This window comes from Propithecus coquereli, unplaced genomic scaffold (assembly GCF_000956105.1).
Source record: "Propithecus coquereli isolate 6110/MARCELLA unplaced genomic scaffold, Pcoq_1.0 Scaffold295, whole genome shotgun sequence".
NCBI classification, from domain to species: Eukaryota; Metazoa; Chordata; class Mammalia; order Primates; family Indriidae; genus Propithecus; species Propithecus coquereli.
The window spans coordinates 2,014,505-2,031,108 of record NW_012148563.1 but is presented as its reverse complement, the minus strand read 5'-3'; the positions used below and the strand labels follow the sequence as shown (position 1 = coordinate 2,031,108).

Genomic DNA, 16,604 nt, shown 5'->3' with positions numbered 1-16,604 from the left:
ATATTTCAGTAGTGGCTAGAAATAATCCTTAGTTAGCCTCGATACCATTTCAGTTTGAGTGATCTTTGCCCAAGTTTTCAAGTCCCAGGGGTAGCCCCACAGGCATCATTTCTGGGAACAAAACCTGTAACTCCTGAACTCGTGTCTCCATGGCTGTGGGAACTACCCTGCCGTGCCCTGGAGATGCGGTGCCTCCCTTCTGGGTCTTCGGGGCCCCTGTTCTGGGATCCCCAATACTGTGTCGGCCGCACAGGAATGGGATGCAGTCGGTGGTGCAGCTCATCCTCTGTTCAGATTGGGGGTAGGTTTGGGTTTGGGGGGCATTTTGTTATATAGGGATTAGGGGGGTGGGTTGCCAAGAGCCCAGGAGAAGCTTTTATCAATGAACCTCCAGTCAGTTCCGCACTATTGTGGAAAGAATTGGAGTTTCCTTGAAAAATCTTAATTCCTTGAGGCTTTCACCAAAAAGCACTGCCCACCATTGCCTCCCCTGCACACGCGCAGTGTCCGCCTGTGCAGACTTTCAGCCCGTGTTCCTCGAGTGAAAGAAAGGGATTCCTCAAGTCCAGGCCGGGCCCGCCTTCAACCTTCGGAAGGGAGGACTCGACCTCGGTGCGCTGAGATCCCCCAGCCCTCCAGGGGGCGCCCCCGCCCGCGGGAGCAGACGGCGGGTGGGGACACGCCAGGGCCGCTCGGCGGAGGCGGCGGTGCCGGCGCGGTGCCTGCCTGGCCCGGCGAACCCAGGGAGCGCGCCCTGGACGCCGGGACAGCGCAGCGCCCTCCTCGCCCGGCCCCTGCGCTGGCCCCCGGGGGGCTCTGACCTCCGTGCGACTCACAGGGAGAGACCAGCGCGGGCCACCCGCGATGTCGCGGAGCGCGCCGCCCGTGGGCAGCAGCCGTGCCTCGCACAGATGCGAAGAGACGCCCGTGGGGCGCAGGATCACTGAGGCAAAGGCCTCACCGCGAGCTTGGGCATAAGTCACGGTCCCCGCGGCCGGCGGACAGGCAGCGTCCATGCGAGCCGCGCGGCGCTCTGCCGCGGAAATCCCAGGGCGTCAGGGTCGGGACGCCGCGTGGTGACTGTGCCCGACCGAGCGGGCACTGGGGGCAGAGACGCGGCCGAGGACAGGCGCGGCAGCAGCTGCAGCCAGTGCGGGATTCTGGAGGTGTCCGGACCTGGGGGGCCGCGCCTGGGGGGAGCGGGCGGAGGGCGCTTGTTTGGCACGTGCCACAAATGGACTTTGTGGGCTGGATGCTTGATCTGGAATAAAGGGCTTCGCTCAGGTTTCTCCTGCCCCTTCCGTACCTGGAAGACAATTCGGGCAGCAGTAAGGAAGCACCACTTTGCTTATCCCACCTCTCTGAAGAGCGCATGTCCGGAAATGCTGGAGCACCGCAGAGTGTGCCAGGGCACTGCAGTCCAGCCCCCACTCCAAGATGGGACATGACCTCCTCAGTCGCAGGGCTAGAAGGTAGTGGCACCAGGATGGGACTCACACCACTACCCTCCCCTGCCTCCTCATTTGGGAACCTCCTCCACGCGCCGCTTGGTTTCAGTGGCCGGCTTTGTTTGTCCCCTGATATCCCCTGACCCCCTTCCATGAGCACTTTTCATGTGCAGTCTGTGAAAGTGACACATGCCAGCCCCTCCCACCTTGTCCTTGTTTTGCAATATTTCCCAAAGGCACTTCTGTTACCGCCGGAGCAGAGGTCAGGGCAAGCGGTGGACATGTACCTGCAGGTGGTCGTAAATAATTCAAATTCAGACTTGCCCATGAGTTGGGGAAGTGCAGGGACAACACCAGCCATGACAGTTTCCCCCAACCACGTAGGTGTTGGCTGACTTCCCTAGACATCCCTTAAGTGCTTATTTATTCATTCCGAAAACATTCCTTGGGACCTCCTGTCCGTGGCACTGAGATTGCAGTGAGGAACAGGAGCGTTCGTAGAGCAGCCGCCTGTCACATGGGAGGGGCAGGCACACACACCAATGTGAAGTTGCCTGGTGAGAAGCCCTGCAAAGCCCAGGCTCACCTCACCCGGAAAGTGCCAAATGGGGGGTTTTACCTGCTGGGGGGGTGGTTGGAGATTCCCCCGTGTGTGTCATGAGTGAGCCCCAACCTGAAGGTTGAAGCGGGGGGATAAACATTCCAGACAGGAGGATCAGGGTGGGCAAATGTCCTAGGGCAGAACAAGCACCGCAGTGTGTGTGGTCGGAAAAATGACCTGATCACCAGAGAGGAAGCAGCAAGAAGAGCCAGCTGAGACTGGACGGCAAGGGCCGTGCCAAGGGGTCGGGCCTTTGCACTGGGAACGGTGGGGACCTGTTACATCATTTTAAGGGAAGGAGATGACATAATCAAATGAGCGTTTTGAAATGATTTGTCTGCTCAAGGGTAGAGAAAACTCCAGAGTGGGAGGCTGATGGGAAACCGCAGGCTGTTGTGGCAGTCCAGGTGAGGGGTGCAGACAGCTCGAACAGGGGCATGAAGGTTGCTGGCAAGAATGACAGATTCTAGAAACATCTGCAAGTCTCTGGTTTTGCCTCGCCTTCTGGGCATTAACCATGCTGAAAATAGGGACCTAAAATTTTCATTTTTTTTTCTTTTTACCTAATTCCAGAATTAGGTAAAGTGACTTCACACATTTATCCCAGTTTCACCGGATTTTTAGTGGCGGAATCCTGGGATAGCAGTAGTCAAAACCCAGGGCCCCATTTGCTGTCTTCACAGAGCGGTGTGCGAACCCAGTCCCCAGCGGGAGGAGGAGATGAGAGCTCATAAACAGCGCGCCTCTGTTTTTCTTGCTCTTGTTTTATTTCTCCATCTACATATAAAGCAATGTGCCTGTGTGATTTTTCCCCTTAATTTTCTTTCTGCCGCCTCATTAGCTGAAGAGAGTGTGCGTGGACACTAATGACATCAGCATGTCAGAGTAATGTGGCAGCCGCTTCTCAGCAGACAGCAAGGAGGCAGCGGAGATTTTTAAACTGTGTTGGCGTAAAAATAATGAAGGCGGCCAGCTGCCTGGCAGACGTGAGGGGCACAGTGCAGAGGGATTGGGAGGGGCAGGGAGCCCCAGAGAGGTGGAACAGAGGAGAGACAGAAAATGAATTCCCAGAGACAGGCAATAAGACTTTGTCACAGTCTGTGACCCGGGGGGAGGGGCGGGGGAGGAGGCGGTGCTCTTGCTCTGAGGGAGGGCAGCTCTTCCAGGGGTGAGGGACCTCTGTGTTGTGCAGTCACTGGGAGCCATTTAACATTTTGCAGAGAAGTGCAGAGCCGGTCGGAGGGTCGCTGGAGGGTCAGGGCTAGCAAGGCCTGAGGAAGCAGGAATTGCCTAGGGTACCGTATAAATGCAACCAGACTCCTTCCAGAGGGGCGCGGTGTGAGCTGTTCTTAATGGCGTGATTTTCTCCCAGCACATGAGGGAGATGATTGAAATCAGAGACTGCCGTGCAGGAGGAAACGGCGTGTTAGTGGGGCTTGCGTAAGCCAGAAATACCGAGCTCAAGAGCTCGTTGAAGGGTAGTGAGGGGACAGGGTTGGCGAGGCCGGGCTGGGAGGACACATGGTTGACTCTGCCAGCCTGGACCTGCCCACTGGGCGCTCCCTCTGCAGCTTGGCCTCTCCTTCCCCAAGGCCTGCTTAAGCCTGACCTGGTGACAGTAATGAATTGGGAAACAAACAAACAAATTTGGGGTGGGAGGAGGCTAGATAATTCTTAAAATGTCAATGTGATGCCCAGTTTAAAAAGAGCTCCTGTTCTCTTAAAAATATCTATGAAGACGTGGACAAGAGGAAGGAAGAGAAAGGAAACACGGCAACAACAAGGTAACCCCGTGTCTAAGTCTAGGAAGGCCCAGTGTCCCCCTGCGGCACTGCTGTAAGCTTTCGGCAATCAGGCAGACGTTACCCGAAGAGGGGCCGGGCAGTGGGGGCTGCTTGTGGACATGCATTCGAGGAGATGGAGTGAAGGGCAGAGGTGGAAACTGGAGGCCCCCGCTAACTGTGCCAGGAAGACAGTGGCAGGAGGAGGCCTCCAGGCCAGAACTAGGTCCAGCAGGGGAACCCTCCGGCTGGGAATGGAGCTGGGCCCAACCCTCGTCCCCTTCTGTCCACTCTGCCTCTCCGGTCTTCCGAGTGGACGGAGAACAGGACCACAGACGTCCCCTGTGTTGATAAACTTCGTGTCTGGTTCTCGCCTTAATCAAAGATGAATAAACAGAAAGGTTAATAGATCCACAGTGAAAAGGGACAAAAAAAGCAAAATGGGACAGTGTCCAAAAATAGAGAGGAAACCCAAATCTCTCCTCATGCAATCCAGAAGAATATCTCAGAAATCAAGTGCATAGAAGTGCAAGAAGACATAGCCCCTGTGATCCATAAAAACAACACGTTAAGACGAAAAGTCAATAGAATAACAGGAAGAGGAAGATGGAGGAGACAGAGTTATACCAAGAAAGTAAAAGCAGCCATAGGTTAAATTGTACGTTAAAAGAAGGAAAAAGCAGAATTGATTGATAGGTAAAGAATTAAATTGATGACGTGCATTAGGGCACTGACAGTTTGCCTTTGTGCCCGCAGATCCTTCCCTGCTTCCTGCGTTCTGTTCTGCATCCTGGGGGTCCGGGGAGAGAGCCGGCCCCTTCAAGCCGACCTCAGACTCCCTTATCAGTGGGGCTTCTGGCTGGGTTCAGCCAATGGCAGACACCATGGGAAATTGGAGTGTGGAGGAAAAAAGAAGCCTCCTCTTTCTCTGCCTTGTGTAGCACCTATTTCTCCTCCGTGACCCCCACACCCACCAGATAGCTCCTTCCCTCATGGCCCCGGCCCCCACTGGGCAGCCCCTGCCTTGACTTGGTTCCACCTCCATGGGGTGGCCATGGTCTCTGGACTGTGATAAGACCACCTCATCCCTTTGTCCCACCAGCTCTAAGAGTGACAGCTTTCTGTTTGGCTGATCTCTGGGCTACCTCACCTTCCCTTTGTGGACATCTCAGCTATTCAATTACCTGTATAATCAATTCCATGTGTTAATTGTCTCTGGTTGAAATACCTAGAGTGATGTCTTTTACCTGATTGGACTCTGACTGGTACAGATGGTTTTGGCCACAAGCGGCAGAAAACCCAATTCAAACAGTTTTAAAGAAGGAAAGTTATCTTGTTATCTCATATAACAAGAAGTACAGAAGTAGCAGCCTTCAGGATTGGTTGTTTTAGTGTCTCCATGATGTCATCAGATGGGATGGCTTCCAGCAGCAATTGGGCCAGCTAGTTTCCTTTTCATATCCAGTTTTCTAGAAGCTTTGAGGGAGTGTCCCCAGTTGGTTTAAACTTGCCCTTCCCTGCACCAATAACTAGCAAGAGGAATGGAATTACCATGATTGGATTAAACTAATCATCTGGATTGTTGAGAAGTCAACCTCAATGTTCACTATAAAGAAGGACTAATGTTAAAAGGTCTTCTTAAGTGCAAAAGAAGAGAACAAAATCAAGAAACTAAAAGAGAAAGTGATGGTCATGAAGGACAGGGAGTAGAAAGCCAACCCACAGATAAGTGTTGTGACTGCAGAAGAGCCTGGAACAAATGAATCAGAAATAATAACCAAAGACATAATAGAAGAAAACTTAGCTGCACTTAAGTCTTAACTTTTAGTTAGAAGTTGAATGGGTGTTCTCTGCAAATCAATGACAGGAGACACATACCTATATATACATTCTAGCAAAAATGTTCTAAAGAGATATGGAAAAATCTTGCAGAGTATTTAAGCAGAAAACAGGCTATTCATAAAGGAATAAAAATAAGGCTGGACTGATTTCTCTGCTGCAATATTAGCATAAAATACAATGAAATATCACCTGTGGATTTTGAAAGGAAAAGTTTGAACACTAGAATTTTATACTCAGCTAAAACAGTTTCATTGTGATAACAAAAGAAAGACCCTTTTAGATATCAAGGGCTCAGAAAATGTGCCTTTTTTTTTTTATTGGAAACAGGGTCTTGTTCTGTCGCCCAGGCTGAAGTGCAGTGGTGCAATCATATTTCACTGCAGCCTTGAACCTCTGGGTTCAAGGGATCCTCCCACCTCAGCCTCCTGAGTAGCCGAGACTACAGGAACATGCCACCATGCCCAAACATGCCTTTCTAATGCATTTTTTTTTTAAAGGGAAAAAACATACTTGTGTTAAATTACTTATTCAACAACTATTGAGTGCCCGTCATGGACCAGCACCTTATAGGCCCTTGGGATACATGGGTGAACTGATCAGAGGAAAAACAGTATTCCTGCCCACATGGAGCTTACATTCTAATGGGGAAGACAGACATTAAACGTGGTGCATAATAATACCTTGCATAGCTCGGATAGCTCTGAGCTATTTTTCTTTCCTCAGGACACAGAGGGAATGAGTTCTGAGTTCGGACTCCTCCCCCACCCTGCTGCCACCACGTGATTCCTACCCATCACCCGCACTAGGTAGTGATGTGTCCACGCTGCTGTCAAGACTGGGGCCAACACTCAGGAATTGCGCCCACAGCACCTTTGCTCCTGGAGTTTCCCACCAAAAATCTACGTAGGTACCTAGAGGATTGCTGGATTATCCCCACATCCAGACACTGAATCTGCAGCAGCAACCTGGCCCCTCCATCGGCCCACGTTTCTGGACCACCTGATCATCATCTCACCTGCCTGCAGGGACACAGGCGTGACCCAGAGCAGAGCCCGCCCGGGCCAGCACCTGCAGCACAAACCAGTCCTTCCAGCATCCCTGCACTGACCCCACCCATGGGCCCTGGCTAGCACCTTTCTCTCTTCTGCTTTTTAGTTCCCCACAAACCCTTCTTCACGTGCACACAGTATGCCCAAGGCCACCCCTCCTCCTGAACTCTGATGTCCATGAGTTCAAGACCAGGGCCCTAGACCTGGTGGTTGTAAGAGCAAAGACCAACAAGAAACGTGAAACTGAATCCTCCAACTTGAAAATAAGGAAGGAGATTTTGTTCTCTTCATTTCTTAAAGACTTAACATAGAAAACTTGCATGTGTGAATTTTTTCTTACTCTTTGAAATACATGTAAATCATTTTAATGGCTAATAGGTCGTTGTCTTTTTTTTTTCTTTTTGATTCAGGATTGTCTTTCTCTAGGACTTGGGGATGATGGCAGTGAAATGTAAATCGCCAAGACGACAGTGCCCCGCCCCAGTTTCTACTGGAGAGTGAGAGCTGCCTTCAGCAGGCACCTGGTCCCAGTTGCAGAACTACTTCCCATCGTAAAATGTGGACGGTTGATTTTTCCTTTAAATGTAGCCAATCAGCAGACACAGATGCCCCCCACTTACTGGGTGGATTTAGGATGCACTGTATAAGACAAACAGTGCTGTCGTGCTGTCTACTTGAGGACTAAGTTTGGTGACTTTCCTTCCTGTCTTTGCAGTCTCTTAGCAGATTGCCTGAGACGTGCATCATGTTCTGCTTTAATTGTGTCATAAAATAGGGTTTCTTTCTGTTTCAAAAAAAGTGGAGCATAATAAATAGACCCACAAAGGGATAAGGACTATGGAGAAAGAAGGGGGTGGGAGGCAGTTGCAATTCTAAATAGAGTGGTCAGGTCAGTGACTTTTGAGCAAGACTTGAGAGAGGTGAGGGCGCAGCGGGGCAGGTGTCTAGGGACAGTGGTCCAGCATTGGAGCGGCGGGTCTGTGGCCTACGGCTGGAACGGGCCTGTCCTGGGCTCTGAGCCACAGGGGACCAGCATGGCTGAAGGTGGAACAAGCTAGTGGGACGGTAGAAGGAGATGAAATCAGAGGTGGTAGGAGAGGGAGCGCAGGTCGTGTGCCGTCTCGAAGGACGGTGTGATGACTCTGGCCACTGCAGGGTTCGAGCGGAGGGGTGGCAGAACCCACATGATGTTTTGTAAGGATCCTTCTGGCTGCTGTGTTAGGAAAACACCTGAGCCGGAGAACAGAGTAGAGAGACAAGTCAGGAGGGTGTTGCTGTGATCCATGTGAGGGGTGACGGCGGCGTGGACGAGGCGGGCGACCGGATTGTGGATGTGTTTTGGAGGTAGAGCCAACAGGATTCCTTAACAGATTGGATGTGGGGTGTGAGAGAAGAGGAGTGAAGGAGGGCTGCGGGGCTCTCAGATGAGAGCCTGGAAGGTTGGGTTGCGTCACCTGAGACGGGAGCGTCGTGGGCAGAGCAGCGGGTTGGACTGCGGAGCCAGGGCGTTCGGTGCGCGAAGCGCTGAGCGTGACACACAGCCGAGAGGAGCTGGAGTAAGCAGTCGGACGTTCAAGCCTGGAGGCTGGGAGAGAGATGTGACTGACCTGGAGGTAAACTTTTGAGGGTCAGTGGCCCGTGGGTGGTATTTAAGGCTGGGAAACAGAGAAGATCGCCAGGGAGTGAGAGTAAACAGGGAGAAGAAGAGGAAGAGGGGCTGAATGCAGGGTCATTCCAGCGTCGGGAAGACAGAGAGATAAAGCAGCCAGGAAGCTGAGCAGGATCCACAGTGACGTAAGAGAAGAAATAAGCAGAGCCTCCCTGGGAGCCAGGGGAAGAGGTGGCAGGTGGCAGACGCCAGTAACCGCGTTGGATGCGGCTACATAACAAGTGGGGCAGGGCGGACGTGCCCGCCTGCTGTGGCCACACCACTGGAGCTCTGGGCAAGGCAGGTGGGTGGGTGGGTGTCCTCCAGCTCACAGAGATGACGTTTCAGACGAGCTCAGGAATGGGAGACCCGTCCTAGAATCTCTGAACTCTGCCTCTTCCATGGCTCTCGGTCTGTTTCCATCCCGACTGCCGCCACCTGAGGCGAGGCCACCGTCTCTGCCGTGCATTGTGGAAACATCTTCTTAACTGGCCTCTCTGCACATCCAGCCACGGTGGCATTTCTGAGTTAAAACCGATCCCATCACCTTCCATGCATAACCCTCCAAGTGCTCCCGTGTCCCAAGATAAAAGCCTCCTTACCGTGGCGGATAATGCTCTTCATAATCTGGCCCGCTTCCTCTCCTGCTTCACTTCCCGCCACTCCCTGCGTCACACTCCATGCCCAGCCCACACTGTTTGCTCATCTTCTCCTCCCAAACTGGGCACAGTGTTTTCTCTGCCCACAACACTCGAGTCATAGGAACTCTCTGTGCCTTTTGTCTGCCTGCTGACTCCTCCATAGCCAGGTCCCGGCTTGGACGTCACTTTCTCCAGAAATCTCTCCCCGGCCCACCCACCACCCACCGAAAGTCCAGAGCTGAGTTTAGTGCCATTTCCAACACCTTGCAGTTCCCCCGCCATATGACCGTAGCACCTGTATTATTGTTGTTATTGTTTGGGACCGTAAAGTTCCATGAAGGGGGGGCTTGCCATCATAACGTGCAGACACAACGCAACCCCCAGCTTCCAGTAGGAGCCCAACAAATACCTGCAGAATGAATGGCTCAAAGGACAGGTGGTGAGCATGCAGCCCAGCTACAACAGAGACAACTTCGGTCATTGTAAAGCAGGTTATACAACTAAATGCAGATACCAAAATGATTACTGAAAGAGATGCGTAACATAAAATATGGTCATGTGATAATCATAACCTGGAAGCAAAACTCCAGATGTTAGGAAGGAAGGAGAAGAACTGGTTAAGGGGGAGGTATGAGACAAAGGGCAATGGCATCTCTGGAACACAAAAGATACTGTTTCGATTTTAGAGAGAATTATAGGCTAATATTTTTTATTTTGAAGGTAACCGCCGGTAGAATTTCAAAGAAAATATGTACTAGCAAAATCCAGAAGATGAATGCAAAGAAATTACACAAACCTATATAATAGAACCAGAAAACAAAGAAAACAACAAGAAGCGTAAAAAATAATAAAATGGGATAGAAGGAAGACCAAATAAATTATTTACAACAGTAAATGTAAGTTGCTTAAACTACCTTCTTACCAATACAGAGACTCTCAAACACATTTAAAGCAAAGTAAAAAAAAAAAAAAAAAAAAGGTGAGCAGAAGTAATTCTGGCAAAAACAAACCAAAAAAATGTATTTTTATATCAATATACAAATAGAAGAAGTCCAGGGAAATGCACAAAATGAGGGGAAAAGATTCATTTGATACTGACAAAGGACACAGTCTACAGTGAAGAGATAACCATCAGGAACTTCATGTACCAAAAAATATTATGTTAAAATGGAGAAATTGACTGAAAAAATAATTCTAGGTGATTTTTAATTCATATCTCAGTCTTTCACAGATCAAGTAGGCAAAAAAAGTACAGAAGCTCCAACTCAGAAATGTGACAAATATGTATTGAACTTTAAACAAAATAACAACTTCTTCTAGTACCCACCCAAGAGACATCACTTAGAGCCATATTGCAACACACATGAAAGTTAGTAGTAAAAAGTTGTTCATTTTTAAAAATAACCATTTAAAAATGTTACAGCACACTCCCAAATAACTACTGCATCAATAGTTATTTAATTGCAGACTGTTTAATTAAGACAGTGAGAACTGTGCTTTAAAACTTGCAGCTATGACCACACCTATGTTCAAAGGAAGGAAAATCCATACCATTTTAAAAATTCCTTTTATTATGATACGAGGGAAAAAAATGTTACTAAGTTAACTGAGCAATCAATCCAAGAAGTTGGAAAGAGAAACAGAACATACTTAAGGAGATGGGAGAAAGGAATTAATAATGATAAAGGCAAAAAGTAATGTGTTAGAATATTTTAAAAGGGAACTGATCAACAAAATCCAATAATGGATTTCTTGAAAAAATAAAATAGACAAATCTCAAGCAAGACTAAACAAGAAAAAAACATTGAAAATACAATTACGGTGCATTTCGAATGAGAAAAGTGTGCTTATTCATAGATATAGTGGAGATATCTCCCTTCCAGATTTACTCTGTACCTGCGTGGACCTCATTCTACAAGCTCCTGGGCCTCTGCCTTCCAGCTGGGTTTAGCCAGTCTGGTGTCCCTGAAGTAGGAGGGAGGAAAGGAGAGTGAGGTCAGAGGATTTATTCTCTTGGCACTCTCTGCTTCAGGCTAGCTGTGTGTCCCCAAGCAGGGGTTGCTGCATCTGGTACGACAGCCCACCTGACTCACGCTTCAGGCCCAGCGGTGGTGACGGCTCTGCCACCAGCTTACCATTACTGCCCTGACCCTTGTCGGTTCCCCTGCACACACACCTGGTTAAATAGGCCCTGTATCAGTAAACACTTCTGGAATAATCCTATGTTGAACTTAATATCCATTTCCTATTGGATCCTTATTGATACATATGCAATGCTAAATTTCTTTAAAATGAAGATTGTTTTCCAGGAAAATGTAGATTAACAAAATTGATTCAAGAAGAAATCAAAACAATATGCCAATAACCATAAAAGAAATTGAAAATGTTAAATTATTACCTACAACTAAATGCCAGGCTTAGACAATGTCAAATGCAAGATCTATTGTGCCTTCTCAATTCCAATAATTATCTACTTTTTAAAATCTTCCCTGGTATTAGGCAGGTGCAGTGGCACATGCCTGAAGTCCTGGCTACCCAGGAGGCTGAGGCCGGAGGATCACTGGAGCCCACAAATTTGAGATGACAGTGAGCTATGATGATCACGCCTGTGACTTAGCCACTGCACTCCAGCCTGGGCAACATAGCCAGACCCCTTCTCTAAAAAAAAAAAAAAATCAATCTTCCCAAGTATTAAAAAAACCAGAAATTTTCTCAGATAGTTTTACTAAGTTAACATAAAGTGATATTAAAACCTGACAAAAGTAGCTCAAAAAAATAAAACTATAAGCCAAGTTGAGTTATTAAAAAAGATGCAAAAATCTCAGCAAATTGAATCTGGCATTATATTATATATAATAATTATATAGCATTTGCATGGTATATATAATATATCTATCATATATAATATAATTATATTTTATATTTTTAAAATTTATAATATGTAAGTTATATACAGAAGAATAGCCAAATAGAGTCTGTTTTATGAAGGCAAAAATGGGTCAATATTGGAAAATCTTTTTGTATCAACTTGGTTAGAAAAAGGCAAAAAATAAAATCAAATCCTAAACTTTGTAGCAACCTAGGAATTAAAGGATATTTCTTTGACATAGAACAGAGTATCTAGCTGAAACTATTAATAATATCCAAGATTATGGTTATGGCAAAACATTAGAGACAATCCTACTAAAATTAGGAATGAGATGATTGTGCTTGCTATTAATGTTGTTATTTAACATTGAACTTAAAAGCTCCAATGTAATAAGATAAGAAATATGAAAATTGAGGAGAAAAAAATAGCATTAATTGCAAAATTATTATCTACCTGAAAAATAAATTTAACAAATAAAGTATACTTATAAATCAGTGAAAAAAATGAACACACTAATAGAAAAATAAGCAAAAGATATAATTTAGCAGTTCACAAAGGAAGAAAAACAATGGTCAACCAAAACAAAAGTAAATATTCTATACTGTACCCATCAAATTCAAATAATTAGTGAGATAATTTGGGTGGGGAGAGAGAGGCACTCTCATACTCAGTTATTCAAAAAGTATGCCAATTTATGCACATATAATTAGGCAGTATGTTTTAAAAGCTTTAAAATGTACATAATCTTTGACCTTGTGACTCTATTTGCAGGAATTCAAGTAGATATTTAAATAAGAATGGCTGGGGGCAGAGGGAGCTAGGATTGTGTTCAAGGATGTCCATTGTTATCATATCAAAAAATACTAAGGCAACTTACAGTAGTTAATTCATTGAACACGTTATGATACCTTCATAAAATAAAATATAGCTACAAAAATGATCTTGAAATGCTCATTTTTTAATTGTTCCCAATCTATTTTGAGTGGAAAAAAGATCAAGTTTCAAAATTATTTGCAAAGCATTCACCCATTTTTGTCATGTACCATACATTAATTTTTTGTCTAAATGCATAACATGTCAGTATACACAAAATGTTAATAGTGGTTATCTCTGAACAAAAAAATATGAATGTTTGTTATTTTGTCTTTCTGTATTTTAAAGGGGTTTCGATCTGAAACTGAAGCAGGGAGGCGCGTGGTAGAGTGAGCAGCTGTGAGTGATTTAAACGCTCCCTTCCCGGTGACTCCGTGTTTGGAGAGTCCAGCTCACTGCTGGCTTGGCCATCGTCTGCCACAGCTATGGGATGGCTGGTCTCAGAAATTTGCCATAACCTCAGCTTTCTCAACCAGGAAATAGGAAAAACAATTTTATAACACTTGGCAAATGTTAGACTTAAAAAAGAGGCTGGACACGGTGGCTCATTCCTGTAATCCTGGCACTTTGGGAGGCTGAGCTGGGAGGATGACTTGAGCCCAGGAATCGGAGGCTGTAGTGAGCTCTAATCAAGCCACTGCACTCCAGCCTGGGTGACAGCAAGACCTTGTCTCAAAAAGAAAAAAAAAAGAGTGCTATGAAGTTGCTCTGCCCCTCTCTAAAATCAAATCTGAGTTTGGTCAAGCTTCTAAATCTAACTACAAATTTACAGAAACAGAGGGAGAGCAGCATGTTCCCGAACCACACGGAGATCAGATCAGCAAAACCCCAACAAGGAGAACTCTACTGGACAAACAGCCCGGTTTCTACAATACGTCAATCACATGAAACAAAAAAGAGAAACCTAAAACTACCTCGTATCAGCCAATCCCACTGTGTCAGCTTACCCGGATTGTTATTCAAACAAACAAAATATTTTGTTAATATCCTGGCATTTAAGAGAAATTTGTGAATTTAAACCCTGACTCTATATTAGATATATTTAGAAACTATTAATTTCTCAGGTGTTATAATGATATTTTTATATTTCTTCTAAAGGTCCTATAAGAGATGTGCTGAGCTATTTACAGATGAAACTGTAGGATACACGGAATTTGCTTTAAAATAATACTGGGGGAGTGGATGTGGCAGGATTGCCTATGGGTCGATGGTGGGAACCTGGGGGTTTATCATGCTATTCAGTTTACTTTTGTGTATGTTCAAATTTCTCCATAATTAAAAAGGTTTGGTTTTGTTTTTGTTTTTTACAAAAGCAAATAGCGTTCCCGTCTTTATGATGAAGCTGATAGACTTGAATTATAAATTTGCAAATAAGAAAATAGGAATCAGGCCAGACACAGTGGCTCACATTTGTAATCCCAGCACTTTGGGAGGCCGAGGCGGGAGGATTGCTTGAAGACAGGAGTTTGAGACCAGCCTGGGCAACACAGGAGACCTCATCTCTACAAAAATGGAACAAGTTAACTGGGGTGTGGTGGCATGCGCCTGTAGTCCCAGCTACTCAGGAGGCTGAGGTGGGAGGATCGCTTGAGCCCGGGAGTTGCAGGCTCAGTGAGCTATGATCGTGCCAGTGCACTCTAGCCAGGGTGACAGAGCAAGACCCTGTCTCTAAAAAAATAAAAGAAAATTGGAATCTTTGCCAGTGGGGACTGCAAAAATAAAATGTAAAGGCCAAGTGAAGAGGAAATGCAGCAGCGAAACACTTCATTTCCCCCAAGTCTCAATTTCCTGACATATTAGAAAATTGAGGTAAAAAATTGGAAGCACCATCCTTGGGCCAGACTTCCTCCCAGCAGAACTTCTTTTCTTTTCTCTGAGCAGCCATACTTTGCCCAGACTTTTCACAGGAGCCACCGTGGTGAAAAGAAGGGCCCCCTTGCAGAGCCGTTACCTGTGTCCTTTTGTGCGTGAACTCATTCGACCCCTGCGGCAGCCCTGTTGTACCGTGGCTGTTGCTGTGCCCTGTGTGACTTGGGCACGGTGAGGTCACACAGCTAGAGGGTACAGACCCCCCCCTCTGCCCACCCTTCCCCACTTGCACCCAAAACCCAGTCACCCGACGCCGTCCTTCGCCTCTTCCAACCAGGTGCTGAAGACCTGTGCCCCGTCCCCGGCGGTCGTTGAGGTTCTCTTCAACTCCTACCCTCAGCTCCGCGTGTCAGAGTCCTGGAGGGAGGTGATTCCGGAAGAAGTATTTCAGGTGAGGAAACTGCTGATATCCGGGCAAGTATAAAACATCTGGAGAAGGCAGGAGAAAGGGAAGCTGGGGCGTATTTGCATAGGAGGCTCAATAGTCACCCATCCGGGAGCCCGTCACTATAGTCAGGGTGCTGTCGGCAGCAGGGAGCAGAAAGCTGCCCCATGCTGGCCTGAGGAAGGTCAGGGCTCCCCAGCCGGTGTCCAAAGAAAGGTGGGCGTTGGAGCCCCCCGAATCCATGGTTCTGGCTCCATTCAGGACACGCCAGCCTAGTGTAGCATCCTCTTCTCCTGGCTCAAGATATGCCCAAGGCAGCTGTGGGCATTACATCTACACACAGCAAAGTCCACGGTGACTGTTCATTAAAAAAGAGTGAGGGCCGGGGGCGGTGGCTCACGCCTGTAATCCTAGCACTCTGGGAGGCCAAGGCGGGTGGATTGTTTGAGCTCAGGAGTTCGAAACCAGCCTGAGCAAGAGCGAGACCCCGTCTCTACTAAAAATAGAAAATAAATTAATAGGCCAACTAAAAATATATAGAAAAAATTAGCCGGGCATGGTGGCGCATGCCTGTAGTCCCAGCTACTCGGGAGGCTGAGGCAGAAGGATCGCTTGAGCCCAGGAGTGTGAGGTTGCTGTGAGCTAGGCTGATGCCACGGCACTCACTCTAGCCCAGGCAACAGAGTGAGACTCTGTCTCAAAAAAAAAAAAAAAAAGAGCGAGAACACTTTTTTTCAGAAGCCTCTAGAAAAATTTCCCCTCCTGTTTCATTGACTGGAGCCATGTGCACGCTACGCAACACCAAAGCAATACCACGCACTGACTGCGACGGGCGTGGGCCCACTCCCGAGCCCCTCACTGGCAAAGGGAAGGGTTCGTCACAACTGGGCTAGTGAATCGGGCCACCCCCGCAGCTGCAGGGCTGCTGTGCAAAACTGGGGCAAAACGGGATCCCAGGAGACTCTACCTGTATTACCTGAAGGGACCCAAAACAGAGTTGCCTACGACCTGGCAGGAACTGAGCTTTAGAAAAGTCACAGACCCTTTTGGTAGAGGACAGTGGCCACAGAATGGTGCTTCCCTCCCCAATGTGGTTCGCTGGGACCAGGTAGCCGTGGGAAGGACGGAGGGTCCAGGCAGGGGCGGGCTAGGAAGGAAATGTGTGTGGGCCCGACGTGCACGGTCTGTGACCTGCGTGCCTTCCCTTCCAGATGCACAAGCCTTTCTACCAGTCCCTGCTCGCCTTGGCCCACACCCCACGCTGCCTGCAGCATCTCTGCCGCTGCGCCCTTCGCAAACTGTTTGGCAAAAAGTGCTTTGACCTCATACCCCTGTTACCCTTGCCGAAGTCCCTGCAGAATTATCTACTTTTGGAGCCAGAAGGTGTCTTGCACTGAAAACCAGAACGTGGCAGCCACGGCTCTTGTTCTCATCTCTGCCGGTCCGTGGAGGCTGTGTGTGGAGGAGCGCGCCCTGGGTGTGGACGGATGAGGGTGGCACCCCCATGCCCCCTCGTGCTCCTGTGTGACTGGCGGAAGCACCAACCTCGCCGAGCTTCGGGGGCACCCAGAGGTGGAATCGGTAATAAAAGCCTTTCC

The 16,604-nt window shown here is 47.8% G+C and overlaps 1 protein-coding gene across 1 annotated transcript in view; it reads left to right on the top strand.

The window, feature by feature from the left end:
• Positions 1 to 16,403, top strand: part of ASB18 (ankyrin repeat and SOCS box containing 18) — a 64,033-nt gene extending 47,630 nt beyond the window's left edge. Inside the window, exons 5-6 of the mRNA XM_012648817.1 lie at positions 14,899 to 15,012; positions 16,218 to 16,403. Of these exons, the coding sequence (XP_012504271.1) occupies positions 14,899 to 15,012; positions 16,218 to 16,403 (300 nt within the window). The remainder of the gene's footprint in view (positions 1 to 14,898; positions 15,013 to 16,217) is intronic.
• Positions 16,404 to 16,604: the final 201 nt, after the last annotated feature.